Below are 20,688 nucleotides of genomic sequence, written 5' to 3' on the forward strand. Positions count from 1 at the left end.
ATCTAATCAGACGATAAACTGAATTGACCGCTTGTAAGATTCGCGATTGGTGCGTTCAATGCTGTAAATATGAATTTTGTTTTTAACACGTCTTTATTCCAACTTGTGGTACATCGTACATGGAATGTTTTCCAGGTGAAATATCAGCTCTGGAAAGAAGATTGGAGTCACAGTTTTCAGGTAAATGTAAACAAAACAACATGTTCATTTGTTGATGTCAATTTTTAATAAATAATTTTCCAATTTCGAAGAAAGTTATGTCACAACCAGAATTGGTTTAGACTACAGACGTTATCACAACCAAAAGCAACATCTTGGTAAACTATTGAAAGTTTGACATTTAAACTATAGAAGCTATCTCGAAGGTTATGTTGAATTGTCGATTCGACTTTAACAATAATCAAACCATTAGTTGTCTAAAATTTCATTGATAGAACTAAAACTGAAAATCGTTTTTTAGAACTCGTCTAGAACTTTACTTTGTATTGTTGTAAATCTATGTTACCTACTTGGCGAACATGGAAAGTTAAAAAAAGAACAAGAAAAGTAAAGTCGTTGCTAATGTACAATTAATACTGTTATTTTTGATGTTGTTTTCCAAAAAACGTATCTATTATGGGGAAGGAGGCATTAAGTTGAGATCGCAAACTCTTTCAATGCGAAGGAAATTAAAATTTCGTTTTTTTTCAACTTTCACATATTCTTTAAGGAAAACAGAGTTAGTACATAGACAATGCTTTAATGTATTTTGTCAACGGTGTTGTGAAGTTGAAGCAAAGGCATCCGACTTTGACTTCACAATCTTTAAGGAGACGATACCGTCACTGGTTCCATAACAAAGCAATGGTCTTCCATCGCTGACTACAGGGGAGGATTCCCAACGTTGCCGATTGCTTGCGAAGACGAACCTCGTCGATTGCATTTAAAACCCATAAACAATGGATTGCCGACTTAATGAAAGTGGACCTTATAGGCAATCGCAAAGATGTTAATCACTGTAGCATTATGGGTAGCATTAATTTTATTGGGGAGGTGTTGTGCTTTTACATTGGTGTTATCTAATGGAGTTACAGTAGTCCCAGCTTATGAAGCCCATCTTGGCAATGGATGATTTTGGGATTAAGTGGGGTAGGCTATCAAGCTGGGACGAATCTCTGCTATTCTAAATTATTTAGTAATTCCCAACCGGACCAAGTTTGGCTTGGTCCGGTTGGGAATAACTAAATAAATTAACGGAGTAACTTTGGGGTTTCAACGTTGGAGCTTTAACGTTAAAAAACGTTGGGGTTTTAACGTTGGGAATAACTTTGCGGTTTCAATAACAATCTTCACATCTTGGGCCAGCTCAGTTGCGGAGTAGCTTCACTTTGGCTATGGTGCTGGTAGATCTGAGCTCGATTCCCGGTCAGGTCAAACCAAAGACATTAAAGGGCGGGGAAACCCAAATTAACTTTTGCGAGTTTTTTGTTTCAGCGTGATGTCATTGTGTACAACATGCGTTTTAGTCCAGACTTGATTTATGACGATTTTTGGATTATTTCAAAATACTGCATCAGATATAAGATGATGCATAAAGATGATGCAACTGAAACAATATCTGATGCAGTATTTTGAAGTAATGCAAAATTCGTCATAAATCAAGTCTGGTCTTAAACTTTTGGCCACGACTATAAGTTCCTTGTGACGTCACAGCGTACAGTGTCACGGCTGGATGCGCGCGAGACCTCGCAAACGGGTATCAAACAAAAGCGGACTTAGCGAGACGAAGGCGACAAAATTTGGATTTTTTTTTTTGCTAAAACGCATGTTGTACACAATGACATCACGCTGAAACAAAAAACTCGCAAAAAGTTAATTTGGGTTTCCCCGCCCTTTAAAATCGGAATCGATTGTTTTCTTTTTTGCATAAACCAGTGAGATTATGTCGGGTAATAATGTGATGACATCGTAAACCTGATATAATAAATCAGCCCTGTGGCTAAAAGGTCTTAGCAGTTGAAGAGGGTAAATAAAACCATAACATTATTATTATTATTCATTCAAGTACAGTGGCAGCTGCACGACCTGAGCTTTAAGACATTAATTGTATTTAGAGTGGCTTCTCAGCGCATGTATTGTTTTAAACATTGTGAAATGCCATTATACAACTAAGGCGGAAAATAACTGAATCTTTAAATATTTCAATCTGTCTACTGTTACATAATCTAGCTTAAAGTTTTACTGCCATTGTTGTTGTTTTTTTTTCTTCATATATTTATATCAATGAATAAATAATTAAATCAAATATAGTTATTACTATCTGAAGCCTTTACAAATTGTTTCACCTAACAGATCATCAGAAGGTCTTATTCAAATAGAATCTTAATAGAAATAGATTCTATTTGAATAAGACCTTCTGATGATCCGTTAGGTGAAACAATTTGTAAAGGCTTCAGATAGTAATAACTATATTTGATTTAATTCGCTCTGCTTTGTCTTTTTGCTTGGCATTGAGCACTTTTTGTAGTATTAATAGTTTTCATTGTTTTGAATAAATAATTATATATGAATAATATAATCAAATTAAAAAAAAAAAAAAAAACAACACGACAATGGCAATAAAACTAGGGAGGGGGATTAATTTTGCTTTTCTTTACCCATTTCGAAACTTTCACAGGCTGTTTGCTCTTTTGTATATGTACATTAGGGGGGAGTGAAAAAACTTTTTATAAAATTTTTATTAGCTCGGAGTTGGAAAACTTGCCAATTAATACTAAAACTAATTGTGCAAAATTAGAATGTAATCTGACGAGAGCTTGATCTGCCACCAGCCACTTGAAAATTTACCATTGGGCCATTCCGTGTCAATTCACACAGTCAAGAAATTCAACCTCTTCAATTTTTCTTAAATTTTACACACCTTTTCACTATCCTATCTAATGAACACCTGCAAAATTTGAGTGTAACTTATTGCGAAACACGAGAGTTATAAAGCATTTAGTTTGGGGGGATCTGACGATGGGGCACAATTTTTTTATTTTTGGCCATGTTTGAGGTCCCATTACTGCTTAAGTAAATTAAGTAAGAACCTAATCTTTTTACAGGTGATAGAGCTTCTGCCATATATTGAAAAAACAACATCGTTCATATTGTCACTTTAAAAGCTCAAAGGTCATACACTTCCAAATGTGGCCGTTTCCAGATCTCGGCTAAAATTTTCCAAAATTTTAAAACCTTGCTAAGACCCTATTTTTAATTGGTTTTGGCTGAAATTTAGTAGAAATGTTGTTTACAGGATTCTTTATGAAATTTCAGTGTACATTTTCACTGGGATCATGAGTAACCGGGATATTAAAAGGACCTCTTTTTTGCTTTTTGTCATTTCGACCCATGTTTCACATTAAATATCTCCCAACGCATTTAATATTTTGTACTTTAATTTTTTCAGTTCATAGAGAATCCTGTAAACAACATTTCTACTAAATGTCAGCCAAAACCAATCAAAAATAGGGTCTTAGCAAGGTTTTAAAATTTTGGAAAATTTTAGCCGAGAGCTGGAAACGAACACATTTGGATGTCTTTGACCTTTTAGAGTGACAATGTGAACGGTGATGTGTTTTCAATACTTGTCAGCAGTAATATCACCTGTAAAAAAATTGGGTTCTTACCTAATTTACTTAAGCAGTAATAGAACCTCAAACATGGCCAAAAATATAAAAAATTGTGTCCCATCTTCAGATCCCCCCAAACTAAATGCTTTATAACTCTCGTGTTTCACAATAAATTTCACTCAAATTTTGCAGGTGTTCATCATATAAGATAATGAAAAGGTTTGTAAAATTTAAGAAAAATTGAAGAGGTTGAATTTCTTGACTGTGTGAATTGACACGGAATGGCCCAATGGTAAATTTTCAAGTGTCTGGTGGCAGATCAAGCTCTCGTCAGATTACATTCTAATTTTGCACAACTAGTTTTAGTATTAATTGGCAAGTTTTCCAACTCCGAGCTAATAAAAATTTTATAAAAAGTTTTTTTCACTCCACCCTAATGTACATGGATATTTCTGTAGGCCAATATTATTTTTGTGCGAATAAGCTACATGTAAACATTTACTCCCAAAGTCTCTGACGGCTATATTTTTATAATAAATCTATCCTATGCAATTTTTTCTACCACGATAGAAATAGCCTACTTCTGGGCCGTAAATAACTTTTCGTACAACAACATCGGATTTTCTATGGAAATATTTACCTGGAAATTTTGTAAAAACTACAGCCGTTCAAGCATGTTATATGTTTTATCAAAAAATTACTTTTTAGACACTGTGAAAAGTTTAATGACAAGATCCGTTGTAGTCTAGGTTATGTCCAGATGTGGGCTTATTGTACAGTATGTAAATTAGTGATCGTTGCTACTATCGCTCAAACAGATAGTGATCGCAATCGCCTACTTGTGGATATAGGGTCAAAGATATAGGGGACAAGGACTTGTGGATATATGATCCTTGACCCTATGGACATCTGGTCAAGGTAGTTAAAATCAATGGCTGGCTGAGCTATAGATATAGGGTCATGCTGGCTGGGCTTCCACCGGTGTACAGGTTAACCAAAAACCGTGGTGCCAAAGCTCTCCATGTTTGGCTTGTGGGCCAAAAATAGCAATCGATGAAAAACGGTTAGTTTCATGAAAAAGCGGTTCATTCATTAATGTTTTCTTTTATTGGCTGGAGTGCAAAGCCGTGCATTGTGAGTATGGCCGAAAACGTTCGCAGTTTATAGTTTTATGCTCACTATAATATGATGTTAAATGTCGTGTGGTTGCTGGGTTTTATCTGTCTATGGTTAAAGAAAGTCACCTCTCTATCAAAATTGCATTGTAAGGGAATTTAAGGAAAAAACCTTGGACGTAAAGTTCAAAAATAAATTTACTAATAGTTTTAGAATGTACTGTTGTATTCTAAAACCACGGCTAAAGCTGGATTTGAAAAAATGATGATTAACACCCCCTAATAAATCTTGTTGGGTTCTCACATGTTGGGTTTTCACAAACCTTACCTCAGCACGTCCGGTCTCAGGAGATCGATTTGATCTGACTGGCCTCCCACCTAAGAATCTTGTTTCCTGATTTTCCTTCCTGTAAACGTCTGTTTTTTGTGTCTTTGATTCTATCCGCTAACTCGATGACCCAGTTGAGCGAGAATGCTTTTTCTCAACTTGTGTGCAACCCTGTGCTCCGCGGGTAAAATTCACTTAATTCAATTACGATCCTCCGAAACAAAATCACCCAATAATTTTGAAGGAATTTATTTAAACGTTTTATTAGCCCCAGCAGAACGCCCCATATTTTCAATCAAATCAATCAATCATCCTTTCTGCAAGTGACTATAGCTTTTAGCTCCAGGCCGCTTTTAAAAGAAGCCGGCCGGGAGATCCGAGAAATTAAAACTCTAAGCCGTTCTCCCCGGCAGACCTAAGCAGCTTGCCGGAAGACGAACCCCTATTACAAACGGACAGTTCGTACCCGTCTCTCTGGTCCGTCCGGACTTTCTAAATTTTCGGGACGCGGTCTCATCAAGCGAAATTTCGGCCACCAATTCTCTCCTCACAGGCACCACATCCAGCCCTGGCCCGCGTCCTTAGCTGGTGAACCAAACGTTTCCGGGTGCAAAGTGTCCCGTCCCCTCACGCCTCGCCGCGCATGTGGGGTGCGGAGCGCGGTAGGCCGATTACTCAAGATCTTCACGATCGGGCTCATTTTAGTTTGCGTCAGTGGTTACTCACGCTTTATCGCTACTGACTGATGCAAATAAAAGTTCAAACGAGTGGTACGATACTTATCGCTGAAAAAAAAAGAAAAGAAAAAAGGCGCTCCTCAAAGGTAGACAGATTTATGGGGCAGTGGATAAATTATGCCAACCTGGTTTGTCTCCTAGCTCAAGCTGGTTGTTGATAAACACTGCTTACATCTACCCATGATGTAATAACTTGTCGGCATAGCTGCTGAAGTAACGGTGGCCTAGAGAAAGAAGTTGGTCACCCTAATTTTGTTAGTGCCGAAGGCTGAATAGGCTATAATGAGAGCCTTGTCTTCTTATTCCGCAAAGCTCAATAACTGAGTATGGGACTTTTACCTTCTTTAGACAGATTCATATTCAAAGATTCAGTTATTTTCCGCCTTAAAGCTGTATAACATTTCGTTGTTGTTTACATTGTTTAAAATTAAAAGAATGGATGCGAGTGAAAGTCACTTGGAAGGCCACATCTGCGATTTTGTACCTTCATGGTCCCAAAGTGTCTTTGTTTTTTGAAATTTGTAAATTAAAACTAATTCATTTATGTTTAGTTGTACATTAGATATGACTTTAAGTAGCCAATATACTTCACTTTTGTAATGTAATAGAAAACGGTACATACAAGATTTAATATCGAAAACCGATTCAGAATTTACCAGGAATTTTACTACAAAGCTCAATCGTTTGTTTGAGCAAATGAACCAAGCAAGAGACAGACTTCTTGAGACAACAACAAGCCATGCAACTACAACTGCAAGTTAGTATTGAATCACACAATTATTTTAGTAATTGGTATGACTTGTAATAATTAGGGCCATTGCAAAAAAGGTTAGCCAAGTACAAAACGAATGTCTAGGTTCCCTTTGACAAACAACAAAGCAGCTCTAAAAATAGCCTACTGGCTTGATTTCTGCTGCAAAAATACCCCGTGCCAAATTTGACGTGCTCAACTGCTCAATTACAGAATTTTAGATGATCATTTGCAGTATGTCATGAATCAGAGGCAAAGAATATAACTTTTTCTATCATTCCGTCATGTGGCTATCGCGCATGTAACAGTTGTCGATGAGTGTATGCGTTTATAGAGTTTAAACGGTGGGATGGCGCAGTGGATAAGGTGTTGGCTTTCCAATAATGAAAGCCTGATTCGACACCCAAGTTAAACTGGTTATTGATTAACACGCTCACTTACACCCAGGCTATAATATATTGGGTGTGCGTAAAGTTGCTAAAAAAGGGATAAAGGAACTGGCAACCCGGGATAAAGGAACTGGCAACCTTTCTCTCGTTTATACCGAAAACCTAGTATGATGAGAACTTCATCTTCTTATTCCCCGAAGCTCAATAACCGAGTATGGGACCAACTTCACTTAAGAGTTTACTAACGATTAAACATTTCAATTTCATTTATTTTTTCTTTTATAATTTTGGCACAGATGTTCTGATATACCAGTAAACTCTAAGAAGCAAGCGTAATGAGAAGCAAGCGTAATGAGAAGCAAGCGTAATGAGAAACAAGCGTAATGAGAAGCAAGCGTAATTTACTTTAATGAACAACTTGTAGATCAATATGAAATATTAAAACATATCTCATTTCTTAGCATTCCGAGATGGCTTTGCAAGGTTAGACGACGGATGGATTGGATTGGCAAATGGACATCAGTACAAACGATCAACTTCCAATCTAAATTATGATGCAGGCAGACAGTTTTGTCAAGGAATGGGATCTGATTTGGCTGTTTACGGCGTTCGAGACATGAGCAATAGAAGGTGAGACTGCAAACAATATTTACAATAAAATTAATCATAGCATAACCTAATATTTAATCAAAGCAAGATATTTCTCTTGCAAATAAAGTGGTAAATTGTTACGTCCAGTCGCTGCAGACATTCAACTATGTTGCTATCAAGCGATATGAGATTAATTTCAATCTCGAGGTCGGTAGATAAGAAAGTAATGAATAATATGTAGCGAGGCTTGAAAATCTGTTCTACATACACAATACTGTACACATGATGGAGATTTTGCAAGACCACAAAGAAACATATTATTGTAAATCGTCTCAATCCAGTGCGAACACGATAGAGCTTTACCCAATCTTTCCGTGTTTTTTTGCTCTTGATGGAGTTAAGGTATTTAGGAGTAGCCGCAGTCATAAACTAAACTGCTCATGCAGTATTTTTTTAACTATTACATCAGGCTCTTTCGTGTTTAACTTTGAGTCATACAAATTTGAAGGTTTGAAGATTGCAAATTTGAAGGTTGAGATTAAGTGGACGATAAAGCAATTTTCGTGTTTACCACTAAGTCATTGAGTTCCATGTCAAAGCCGCAACCACATATTGGTGGTGCTATTACAACTCGGACATTCAACTGACTCGGCATTTGTTAGCATCATATTTATTTGATATTTTATATCCCTTTACCGCCCAATTTATTTTCTCCGCTAAAATTTTTTTTTTTGCTCACATGTTTTTTATAATGCTATTAAAATAGTATTTTTGTTTAATTATTTGAAAAACAAATTTTTCTTATTTTTTTTATTGATGGAAGAATTCGTCAATTCGGGCATGACCATGCAAAATATTTTTAACCAATGAATTTGTATATTTGCAAACTATGAGTAACCCTACAGACAGCAATAAAACCACTACAATATCATATGAAAAGCATACTTGCAAGTACAATACAGTGGTGCTTTACAAGATTTGTAACATCAAAGTCAATATAAACACAATAGCTTCTTACTTTCGCAAATGCATTGTATTATGAATAACAATATAGAGCTTCGGTAGAGAGTTTGTCTTGTTGAACCATAGGCATAAGAAGCCGAGCAACGTTATCAAGTTTAACATATTAAAGTTTATTATATTTACAGAAACACAAAACTACACAAACAAATTAAATATCGAACGTTTTCGACATCACAAGATGTCCTCTTCAGGAATAACATATATAGAATTTTACTACATCTAAATAAAATACAATGGTTATTATAACTATAAACAGGAAAAAACAAAAACTGCACAGTACTTCTGACTAGCTCAAACTCAACGATATAGGATCTGCGAGAATCAAAGGTAACTGCATCAAAAGGTGTTGAACATATCACATAATGTGGTAGAAAGGCAAGGTGCGAAAAAACTAATTTTAAAATACAGAGAGCAAGAAAGATGAGCCGCAAACATACTATTGTCTGTTCAAAGGTGGATTGTTACGTTTTATGTACAAGGCTTCTAAGATTTTAGTTTGATACTCAGACCTGCCTCTGGACATAATCTCAAATTGTTTTATAGAAACGTTGTTTTTGCATTCTGTACACGAGAAAATGTGATCTTTAATGGCACTTTTCTGTATGGAATTCAAATTCAAGTGTTCCCCAGCTCTAGTCGATAAATGTCGATAAATCGGTATGTCAACAAGACGGGAGGCTTAGCCATTCTTTGAAGCCATCGTCAAGCAAAGTGAGATGCTTAATTTCTGGTCTACTATAGAACAGAAGACATTGCCTTCCGTTTATCCTCAAGCCACAACAGAATCAGCTCTGTGGTATCTATTGCAATATGCAGAGTATAACTTTTGTTTCATCACCAACTGCATATCCAAAGTAGTGATTGCCAGCAAGCTTGCGCCTGATGTAGCCTACAGCTTTACAGGATCAGTAGGTAAACTATACTCTCCGTATATGAAGAATAAATTTGATTGGATGTTCAATCAACCTCATCTTGAACTAATTGGTCTAGCACCTGTTACAGTCGCTCTTGCCAGGTATGCTAATAACAAAAATACAACCACTTGAAAGCTACCGAGTAGCCTACAACAGCTTTCAAAAACAGCACTAATTTTAACCAAGCATTGCACTAGCTGCGTATAACTACAACACAAACATGACAACCTCAAAAACAATGACATAGTCCCCTGATGATGATAATATTACAGCTTAAAAGAGACATATACCTAGCAGTCAATTATCACATGTAGTGATGTCACAAAATCAAAACACCCAATGCATTAGTAATAAAAGGTTTCTGCAGACTCTTAACCTCAGTTCTGGCTTCTCGGTGTTTTGGGAATTGCTAATCATAAATAATTGTAGGATCCATGTAACAGGATTCAACCAAACGTATAATAATCAATAAAAAATCAACCAGGTTTGGTAACTACAAAAATTTATTGGTAGAGCTTTCGCCGCCGTAAAGGCGGCTTCCTCAGTACTCTTATTCAAATAGAATCATTTGAATCATAGTTTGAATCATAGAATCATAGTTTTTATTTGAATAAGAGTACTGAGGAAGCCGCCTTAACGGCGGCGAAAGCTCTACCAATAAATTTTTGTAGTTACCAAACCTGGTTGATTTTTTATTGACCCAATGCCATTACCTTGAATAATTACAACTCTTACATCATAATTCTAAATTATTTGTTACGTCATAAATACAAATTTGGAGACAATAAACTCTATAAAGTATTTTTTATTTGCTTGAAAAATAGCAAAAAATGGATTATCATGAATTCCTGACATGATAGCCAAATTCTGATTTCAGATTCGAGCTCAGCGCACTAGAATTACTTAGAAATGATTGTTAATTTGTCTTGCAAATTTCCTACAAAATCATGTCTGAAGAACTTCCTTGATGGGGTTCAAGTATAGAAGCATCAGGATCAAACGACAGATCACAAGGATTTTTTAAATATTCTCTGCAAAATTATTTAACACAAACACAGTTTGTTTATTACATCAGTCCAGCACTTTACACAAACCGCACATATAAACGCATGCAATGCTTCAAAAGATTGACTATTTCTATAAATATAGACTATGTTATCTATAATAGGCCTACAAAGCTTTTGATAATGGTTTCAGCTGCTAATATTTGTCTACATTTTTTGCACAATTATTAGGCTACTCTTTCAACATTTCTCAACATAGATGTTAAACCCACCTTGGCCATGATTGTGTCTTGCAGTATATTGCCTTTGTCATTGTCATATCCAAGAACAAAAATAAGCTGCTTTTAGGAATGATCAATGTCTGAATCATAGTGTATTTGTTTGTATCACGGCGAGCTATAATAGAGGCCAGCGCATCGTGCACGCACGAGATCTGACTGACGGCCGATATGCTTTATGTAAAAAAACACGATTTTGTCACTTTCCTGGAACGTTATTAATAGTTAGGTGATGTTTCGTCAAAATTTATTAATTATTGTAATTAATATACAAACAATATCACATGGATATAACTTGATCATCATATGTACAGCAGTTTTAGTAGTTTAGGTAAGCAAATGACAGTGGAATCGCTGCATAATGTTGATAGACCACAATTTCTACGAATCAGTTTTCTGCATTTCCCCTATTGACTTTAAACAGTACGTACTGTAATTCAAAAAATTCAAGTAGCCTACTGGATGCATAAAATATAAAACCATTAACAGTTTAAAAGCACAGAAAAACTTAAACATGGTAGAAATAAAGTACTGAGCATCATACATATCTGCAACTAATTTCCATGCAACATTAATAGCAATTGAAACAAAATCGTGCTGATCAATAGTTTTCAATTGAATCATGCCTTCACAGTATAATGCAGGTGAGCCGGACGTTGCTCAAACTATATCGTTCGTTAGATCGCGCTGCAAAAGATCTTATGTGTTGGCCTTCTAGACAGATATTACATCCAACTCTCCTATACAATCAGAAAATACAGTGAGATTAGAGCAGTAGAAACTAGTAAACAAAAATATGCCTGCTGGTAATTTTATCCAAGAATAGTTTTGAGTTTAGACAATAGACATATACACAAAACAATAAGCATGTAAGCAGTTCTGGCCACATCAAAATGAGTCAGTGTTCACCCTCTGAATCTGATAGTGTATGGTTATCTCTGAGTCATCAGTTGATGGAGGGAGAGGCACCTGGTGTTGGTTGATCAGGACCAGCGTTGGTCTCTGTAGTTCATACCATTGATAGTGCGATGTTCTTCTGCCATATGGTCACTTATAAATGGTGAAATTCTGTTTTCATATTCATCTGACAGACAGAGCTATACTTCAAAACTTTAAGCTCAACTCTTCAAATATCAACAGTCAATAAATTAATCAATGAAGCCAGTCTGCCTAGCCCTACAGTGACTGCAAAAACAATAAGGTTAAACAAAATATAAAGCTGTAATTTTACAAAATGAACGAGTAGAAGAGAAAGTCAAATGAGTCACAATTATATTGTGATTTACTACAATAGAACTATAGAAGTGGTTAATTGTAGATGGTGAATGATTACTACTGATAAATGCAGCCATATAACGAAGTAGAAAATACTTACTAAATAAATACAGTAGAAATGTTGTTTAAAAACATTAAAAGTTGCATGGAAAGTAAAAGCTTACCTGGAAAAATATACAAATAAACTACCAGGCATTTTTATAACATCAGATCAGCTAAATAAAGATTCAAAGAAAGATTATGCCTTTAGCTATCAGCATGTATAGACTATATTCTACGAAAGTTTTAGCACTTTCAATGCACTTTCTTTTGAGCATCTGGGAGACTGCAACACGGCATAGTTCTTTAAAAATACATTAGCCAATGTGCGACAATGAGACAATGTCATGAAAAAGCAATGTCGTTCAGATATGGATAGAAAGTTACAGGAAATAAATTTTCGACACATTTCGCCAACAACACTTGTAAAAAAGATGTAACAAAATACACACCACTGTACAACACTATCCTTAGGACGTGTCAGACCACCTCGATTTAATTTATCAACATATGAACCAAATCTTTCATAATAGAAGCATGTGTCTTCTGCAACAGCACATCCATTCTTCAACTCAACATACCCAGCAATATAAACCATTGCAATTAAAACCTCTTCTGAAACTTTCCCTTCCAAAGCACATAAGCTATCCAAAATTTCAAGCTCACTTTCTACAAGATCACGATTACAAGCGGCACAAGCATGACCTTCGGCAACATCAAACTTTAAATCTAATTGCAGTGAGAGCTTCGTATGTTGAATTCTTACCTTTTCCAAAACTGACTGAGCAGTAATGAAAGAGGTACCTCCAGACCCTTGTCGAAGTTTACAGAAGCACTTTTCTAATTGGTCTGTTGTAAACCAGCCAAAGATTACAAAATCATTTCCACATGAAAGTAAATAATTTGCTAGATCTACAAAACCATGGCATATATGATACAAGAAGTTGGCAGTATCTGCCGTTAACTGACGAATTCTGACTGAGCCAGTTTTCTTCATTTTTTCTGCCATGCTTGCAACATCTAGCAAAAACTGTAGCCTTGGGTCATCGGGTGACCGAATCACTGCCCTAGTTGGATCGTTAAATCTCACATCAGTACCAAGTCTTCTGACATTAAGAATCTTCCATAATTTAATGAAAATTTTGATAAAATTTGCTGTACCTGCAACAGGAAGATGTTTCAGTTTCGGATGAGTTTGTAAAGCGGCGACAGTTTCATCACAAAACACCTTCAGACAGGTTGACACCTTTTGCCTCTCAATTAGTTTTGGAGAAACAGCCACATTTGTTAACTTCGAAAGCTTCAGTAGATGATATGTTTCCATTTCATGTAACCGCTTTAGATCACTCCACTTTGCAACCTGCCGCTTACCATCAAATTCAAATTCCAGCTCGTCACACTTTACAGTGAGCCAGTTATTTCGAATACATTTCATAACATGAACATAATCATACAGCAAAAATGTTCCTTCATCTTTGAGCCATGGTTTCCCCTTAACCGTGTTAAGTTTCCTAAAACATTTTTGGTTGGTTTGATGCCCATCTGCAATAATTGCTAAAATGTTTCCACCAGACTGATTGATACATTGCAAAATATGTTCACTTTGACTGATTAAAAAACCTGATGTCAAATTACTCACTGGTAAAACTTTTGCCAGGAACTCCGGACCACCAAACAAGCACTTTACCATCATCCCCAAAACAGTTTTTGCTAAGCATTCTGGATGATCTGCAGCTTTGCCGAATAGTGTGCCACCATGGTATGTGATCATAGATTTAATATATACTTCATCCCACAACAAAACACAGTTACGTTGACGCGCAGGTAAACCATCTAAAACATTTTTTAAGAAAGCCAAATCAGTTATGTTATCCACTTTCGAAGTAATACGTTTCAGTGTACTAACACTCGGGAGCTTGTAATCTTCACGAAATCGGTTGTATAATGATCTTGACAATGCGAAATATTCAAATGCTCTAGTGACTGAATCTGGTGAATAAATAGCTTCCCCAACTTTCTCTTTTCCCATGGCACTCAGTTGCTCAAAAATGATTTGGGTTTTGTAATTTTGCTCTTTATGTTTTAAAAATCGAATAATTTCATGAAGAGTAGACCAACGATTGCAAGAAGTGACTCTGTTTGCTGAAAGTGTGTTAACTGTACATGAGGATCCACAGTGAAATGATTCATAGGTTAAATCACTTTTTATTTTGATTATGAAATGTGGTACACCTTGCGTCATTTTTTTTGACTGAATAATTTTACTTTCATCATCACTGTACACAAATAATTCTGAATCATGTAACTTCTTCTCAACCTCATTCAATGTAAGCATATCAGCCTTTTCAAACTCTGCGATCTCATCTGGCAAAACACTTCGAACACTGACAGAAGATTGTATTGTTTTTCTGCGTTTGGGAGGAGGTGAGGACAAACAGCTTCTTGGAATATTGGGAAAGACACTTGGGGGTTCACTGGGGCGCAGTTTTCCACGACAAGCAACCATCTTGCAATCATCTGGCCAATGTTTGCGACAAATCGCTGTGTGTTTCGTTACTACTAAATTTGAACGCGGTATCATGGCTATCCATTTCTTTCTGTCTTCCTCATCCTGTGGTAACTTATATATGGACACAACAATCCCAGTAGACTTATAATTTGAATTGCAGTTTGGTACGCAACACTTTAAAGGCATTTTTTAAAACAGAGGAATTATCTTTCATGCAAATTAATCAGATTAGTAAATCTAAATAATATCAAACCATGCATGTTAACTACTTTCTACTGACATGCAGATCATGAATTCTCAAGATGTATGTATGGCAAAAATTAAAACATCTCGAGAAATAAATGAAAGCATAACAAATAAAGATCCCCCATCATGCATGTATTAAATGAAGATGCTACAAAACTAAACAGTTGTTGAAACTGGGCAGTCAATCTATTAAAAATTGTTGTACTACCAGTATAGCCTATTGAAAGTTACTATTTAAGTTAGTTAAGATTTGTTAGAACTCTATACAGTAAGTACGGTAATCCACACAAATTAATAACATTACATTCTACAAAGATTAGCTTTGGTACTGGTATTTAAGAAAATAAATGTAATATCAGGGAAATACTTTTTTGTGAATATTGATATGTTATCTATAAGAAAATGGTGAGTGGACAGAAGACATGTTGCTGGCAAGCAAAAAAATACGGTACATGAAGATTTGTAATATAAAGTACAGGTAAACATTTAGTATCAACATTCAAAATTGACTGAAGCTGTTAAACTAACTTACCAGTAGTGAGTAACATTGCATACAACTGAACATATAAATGGAGATTTATTAAATAGGCCTACTCTATTTGCTAACTTTAATAAACTTGGAAGAAATACAATTTTCTGCCTACTTTACCCACAACATGCTACAAGGAAACTGGGCAGAAACTTATTATTAAAGAAAACATAGATTGGTAATGGCAGTTTGTTGTGAATTTTCTGTGTAACCAATGACTTCATGAACAGATAAAAGCTTCTTGAAACAAAAACGTTGTAGCTTATACCTAATTTTGTTAAACTAAGCTGCATAACTGTAACTGCTTCAGCTTTTCATAAAGTTTGTAACTAAACTTCTACTTTCTGGCAAAGATGCATAGTTAGTGAACAAGTTAAGGAAAATATAAAAAATAAGTTCAGTAAAACTAGAACCTTAGCATAAAGTATAGACTATAGATGAAACATCTTCCTCACAACTGATTAAGTTAAGAATAGGCCGTCAGTCACGTTTGAAGTACGCGCGATGACTTGGCCTCTACTAGAGGGCGCCATGGTTTGTATTATCAAGGTAGACTGCATCAAAACGAGTTTTCTTACTGGATAGGAAGGTATTTGAACCCTTTTTTCATAAAATGTAAAAGCCCTATAATCTGTGTAAGTGTAATATTTGTGACAACTAATTAACATTTATTACTTTGATGTTAAATATTGACCATTGGTAATGTTTATTGAAAAGCCTAGGCAAAAACGAACTTGTTTATAATTATGGTGCATAAACAACTTTTAACCTAGTCTGTAGTATCAAACAACCAACAATGATAGTACCAAACTATCCAATATTGATAGAATTACCTTTTTTACATACAGTAAGTTTCGACAAGTTGCATTGCTTATACTGCAGTTGCAATGACGTCACTAAACACCAAAATCACTCAAAATATTTAGGTCGCTACTGCCCGAATAGACGAATACGTCCAGTCAATAAAACGTAGCCTAATTTTGTACCTGAATAAAAAAAATTTCAACCAAAATTTGACTGAAGATACTCTAACACATTGTTCATCAGTACAAATTATTGCAAAAGTATAACTTAGCTAGATATTTTTCCATGACTTTCCATAAAAAGTAACTTTGAGCAAAATTATAAGCAGCTGAAGACCAAACTTCCACGTCGCAAAAGAACACCAGCAATGCCGAAAAACGGTAAATATATAATTTTTCGAAAGCAAAAAACATGTGGTTTCCAGATAAAATTAATAAGTAGGAAAAAAAGCGGTCGAAACTAATGTAAATACAAACTTTATGTCACTGGACGAACTCGTCCAACTGAGTAGTAAAGGAATACTGCTATATGATTAAAAAGTATTGTCAAGTGTCGATTCATGAAATTGTCGAAAAGTATTTCGCTTTTGTTGTAGCAGATAACATTATTGAGAGGATACTTATTTACCAAATTGTCTGAGATCAAGATGTACTTTATGACCATGCAACCCTAAAAGCAGTAATTGAAAACCACAAGTTGATTACATAAACACCGGTAGTGTTTTTGCGATGAATGTATTTGTTCACTGTGTTTTCAGGATCATTAAAAACGCTTTGAACCCCGACAGCTCCATGTACATTGGAATTAATGATATAAACGTAGCTAATGTAGACGATTGTTAACTGTGTTCTCAGGATCTTAGAAAAAGCTTTGAATCCCAAAAATCATATGTGGATTGGAATGAATGATATCGACGTAGAGGGAACATGGAGATGGATCAATGGTGATCCTGTAACTGACGCCTTGTGGGCAAGTGGACAACCAAATGGGGATAGATCTGAAGATTGTGCTTTCTTGGCTCCAGGCAGCCTACGCAGTTATGACGTGACATGCAGTTCTACCTTCAACGCATTATGCGAAAAGCGATGGATGTAAACAAGTCGCCTAGTACGAACTTTTCTTGGAAAATGCTACAAATCAACAGTCGAATATCTTATCCATTTTAACGTGCATCATGTGTAGTTATTGTCACGAAACAATTGTTACCAGTATGCAACGGATGTAACAATGTTGGAATTACTACAACTAGAAATTTTTTTTTGTCTTAAAAGTTCAGTGGTTTAAAAGTTTTGTGAATTTTGAATTTTTCTAAAAAATTTGAAACGAATGATCATTTTTTTGCCAGAATGCTACATTTTGATTGCTTCCAACTGCTTTGGTTGGCACAAACTTGTATATCTATCATTGCAAAGGCGTATCATGTAAAATGTAAATAAAATATATTGTTATTGGGAAATAATTATCATGAGTCAAACTCAGCCTCTTTTGTAACAATGGCTCGATAGCGATTGGGGATTTTTAAAATAAATTGTTTTTAATGAAAATAATTTTTAAATTGAGAAGTAGAATTAAGCCAAGTTAAAAAGTTATCACCAAAATCAAGTTCCGTTAGAAAATATAATTTGTCACACTCATATACTTAATAGTAGAAAAGCTACTGAAGAAGAAAACGCAAACCCATGCACTTTAACCCTATCTTAGTACGAGCTGTTTTCGTACGCTGAAAGTACGTCACGGGCTACCTTAGCCCTGTGCTAATTAATCGCTAATAACGGGAGCTATGAAAATCACAGAGCCAAAATATTTTACAAGATAATACCCATGTGCATTGTGCGTATAGAAATTAAATTTTTACCCAAATTTATTGAAATAAAGTGTTTGAGATGAAAAAACATCAAAAAGTAGGTTTTTATTCTAATTTCCCGAAAATACCTTCAAAATTGAAAATATTGCATTATAACATAAAATAATGTTAAACAAAAAATTACTTTTGCTTGTAAACATAAGGCATTTTTGGGCGTTTTTATATTTCAAAGTAATTGCACTAAAATTAACATATATATAACTGGCATTGCACGAAAATGTCTAGCCACCTGAGACGAAATGCTTATTGTGAACGGCAGGAAGGTAGAAAAATGACTGGTGTAGGTTTACAAAATTCGCAAAGAATAAGAACTAAAAGTCAAGAAATTTTACATTTCTAGCGTATTCCTTCTGTGAAATATTTCACTACGATAGTGGGGCGTCCTCATAAAACCTCGTGTCGCTACAGATAAGGTTAAACGAAGTTGCTAGATTGATTTTGTTAAAGCAATCTAGCCCTATTACTCATCTTGATAGACTGATCTGGCCGATTGGACTAGATAAAGTAATTTTATTCGACACCTTTCTTAGGTAGTCTACAGTATTTAGGCGTTGCTAAGAGCTCATTTAAAGTCGCAATTAAAATGTTAATCGATGTAGCACCAACAAAAAAGGCCTTAGCCTATAGATAATTTTAAGCGCATTTATATTTCCATAAAAACTCCTTTTCTGACCACTAAAGGATGCAAATGTTACATTAAGAATTATTGATCAAAAGTGGGCTAACATTGTCGGCATGTTTACGCAAACCCAATTATTTAATGATTGATGGATTTGATCTTGATCCTCGGACTTAGAAAACTTTTTTAAGAGCTTAATCCTGGTAGTTTTGCGTACTTATAGAGGGTTTAAAAAAGCTTCTTCGAGAAAGCTTCTTCTTTAATTCTTCTTCTTTTTGTTGAGAGAAAGCTTCTTCTCTTCTTCTTCTTTAACCCTGGAGGTTTCGCATAGCCCACTTGTAGACTTGTAGAGAGTTTGAACCACTGACGCAGGCCTGGTCGTTTTATGGCTTTGATAGAGTGACGTTTTATGGTTGTTGAAGTGTTGTTTCCGGGGAATTAGTTCATCCACTAGGTGACGCTGAATGGAAAGCAGTGCTGAAAGTGCGTTGCTCAAGCCCACACCCTGAGAGGTGCAGCTGCGCCGATTGTTCTTGAGTCGGGCGCTTAACCACTGCGCAAACAGGCTCATCTTGAGAATCTGCTTTAAAGAATTAGACATAGATTCTAAAAGTAACTTTCACCTAAAGTAGTTCGTTTGCTGTGTGGTTATTTAACCCTTAGAAGGTTGGGCTCTCTGGAGTCTTGCTCAGTTTGGGGGGGGGGGGGGGGCTGTCGATTCTTCTTATGCTTTAGAAGTGATATCTCTGTTATTTTTTAAAGCACGGTTTCAAAACTTAGGTTTCACTTTGTAAAATTATTCATGCTGAGCATATCCAAAAATTAAAACTATGTGAGTTTTAGAACTGCTCATATACGTTGAAATGTTGAGGTGACTTATGACGTTTGGGTTATTTGGTATTTTTTGGTAGAGTAATGAAAAACATGCATTGCAATGTTGTGATTAAATTTTTTTTTACATAATCTCAATTTGAATCATTTCATTAACGAATCATTTGACTAACGAGGCCAAATTAATTACTTTCATCCAGCTGGTGGGAAAATTTTGATCAATAGAATATGAAATATTTCAGAGGATGTGCTGAGAAATGCCTTATATCTCTCAATTTATAACCTTTATTCGCTCAAAATTTCAGCTCAATAGAGGTGAATAAAAGTTAGGAAAAGTCAAGAAGTCTCATAGTCGCAGCCTCAGTGGTTTTAGAGATACAAAGGTTGATACAAAAAAGTTGAATTGACAGCCCCCCCCAACCTTCAAAGGGTTAAGAGTGTGAAGTACATAAACATATAGCCTACAGTAGGCTAATATCACTAAAATCCTCTTACTCCAAAAGCTTTTATGTTTGCCAAACAAAGCGAGCCCACAAACATGAATCTTCTACCAAAAAAATGATTAAAAGTTAAAAAGTAGCCCATAGCAGCCGGATATGTTCTATATGACATATAGGCCTCACAGACAAAAGTTCTATACGATACATGAGTTCTATATCAAATATGGATTTGTCGGTATCGTTTCCAATGGCATTGAAAAACCTCAGTGTATGTTTTGTATGCAAGTTCTTTCAACAACAGTTCTACGCATTGGCAAGCTTGTTGTAAAGATGTACAGTACAACCACCTCATTGAAACTGATTTCTATAAATTCATACTGTTGATACCGGTACCTAAAACGTCCCTATAAATTCAGCTGATGAAAATGCGAAAATGTAGCTTTTATTCAATTTTTTTTCCTATGATCTAGCCAAGTTGGATAGGAAATGAAAGTAATTGGAGGAAATTTAATAAAAACAGTGATAACACCCCAAAAGGCGTTTTTGATTTCAGAAGTTTACATTAAAACAGCCAAAGGCGACATAGACTGGATGTCGGCATGAATCAAATTTTGTTAAATTTTTCATTTAGCCTTATATACTTTTATTGAATATTTTTATGGGAGGCTGCGAGGCTTCATTGGATTGTTCTAAGGGGGTCGGAATGCAATAAAAGTGGAAAACCACTGATCTAAATCTAAGAACAGTCTCACAACTTTCTAACTTTCACACTCGCTTTCGCTGCACGATCTTAAACACAAATACACACACTA

The 20,688-nt window shown here is 35.5% G+C and overlaps 1 protein-coding gene across 1 annotated transcript; it reads left to right on the forward strand.

The window, feature by feature from the left end:
* The first annotated feature begins 152 nt into the window (after nt 1-152).
* LOC145774310 (C-type lectin domain family 17, member A-like) lies at nt 153-17,569 on the forward strand. The gene is made up of 4 exons (XM_082585528.1): nt 153-180; nt 6,420-6,527; nt 7,372-7,540; nt 16,977-17,569. Exons 2-4 carry the CDS (start codon nt 6,467-6,469, stop codon nt 17,215-17,217), a joined length of 471 nt encoding a protein of 156 aa, XP_082441654.1. The 5' UTR covers nt 153-180; nt 6,420-6,466; the 3' UTR covers nt 17,218-17,569.
* Nucleotides 17,570-20,688: the final 3,119 nt, after the last annotated feature.

This window comes from Aplidium turbinatum, chromosome 1 (genome assembly GCF_918807975.1).
Source record: "Aplidium turbinatum chromosome 1, kaAplTurb1.1, whole genome shotgun sequence".
NCBI classification, from domain to species: Eukaryota; Metazoa; Chordata; class Ascidiacea; order Aplousobranchia; family Polyclinidae; genus Aplidium; species Aplidium turbinatum.

Coding starts and splice junctions, on each gene's coding strand:
- LOC145774310 (XM_082585528.1), top strand. CDS start 6,467: ATGAACCAAGCAAGAGACAGACTTCTTGAGACAACAACAAGCCATGCA. Junction 6,528..7,371: donor CCATGCAACTACAACTGCAA/GTTAGTATTGAA, acceptor CTCATTTCTTAG/CATTCCGAGATGGCTTTGCA. Junction 7,541..16,976: donor CGAGACATGAGCAATAGAAG/GTGAGACTGCAA, acceptor CTGTGTTCTCAG/GATCTTAGAAAAAGCTTTGA.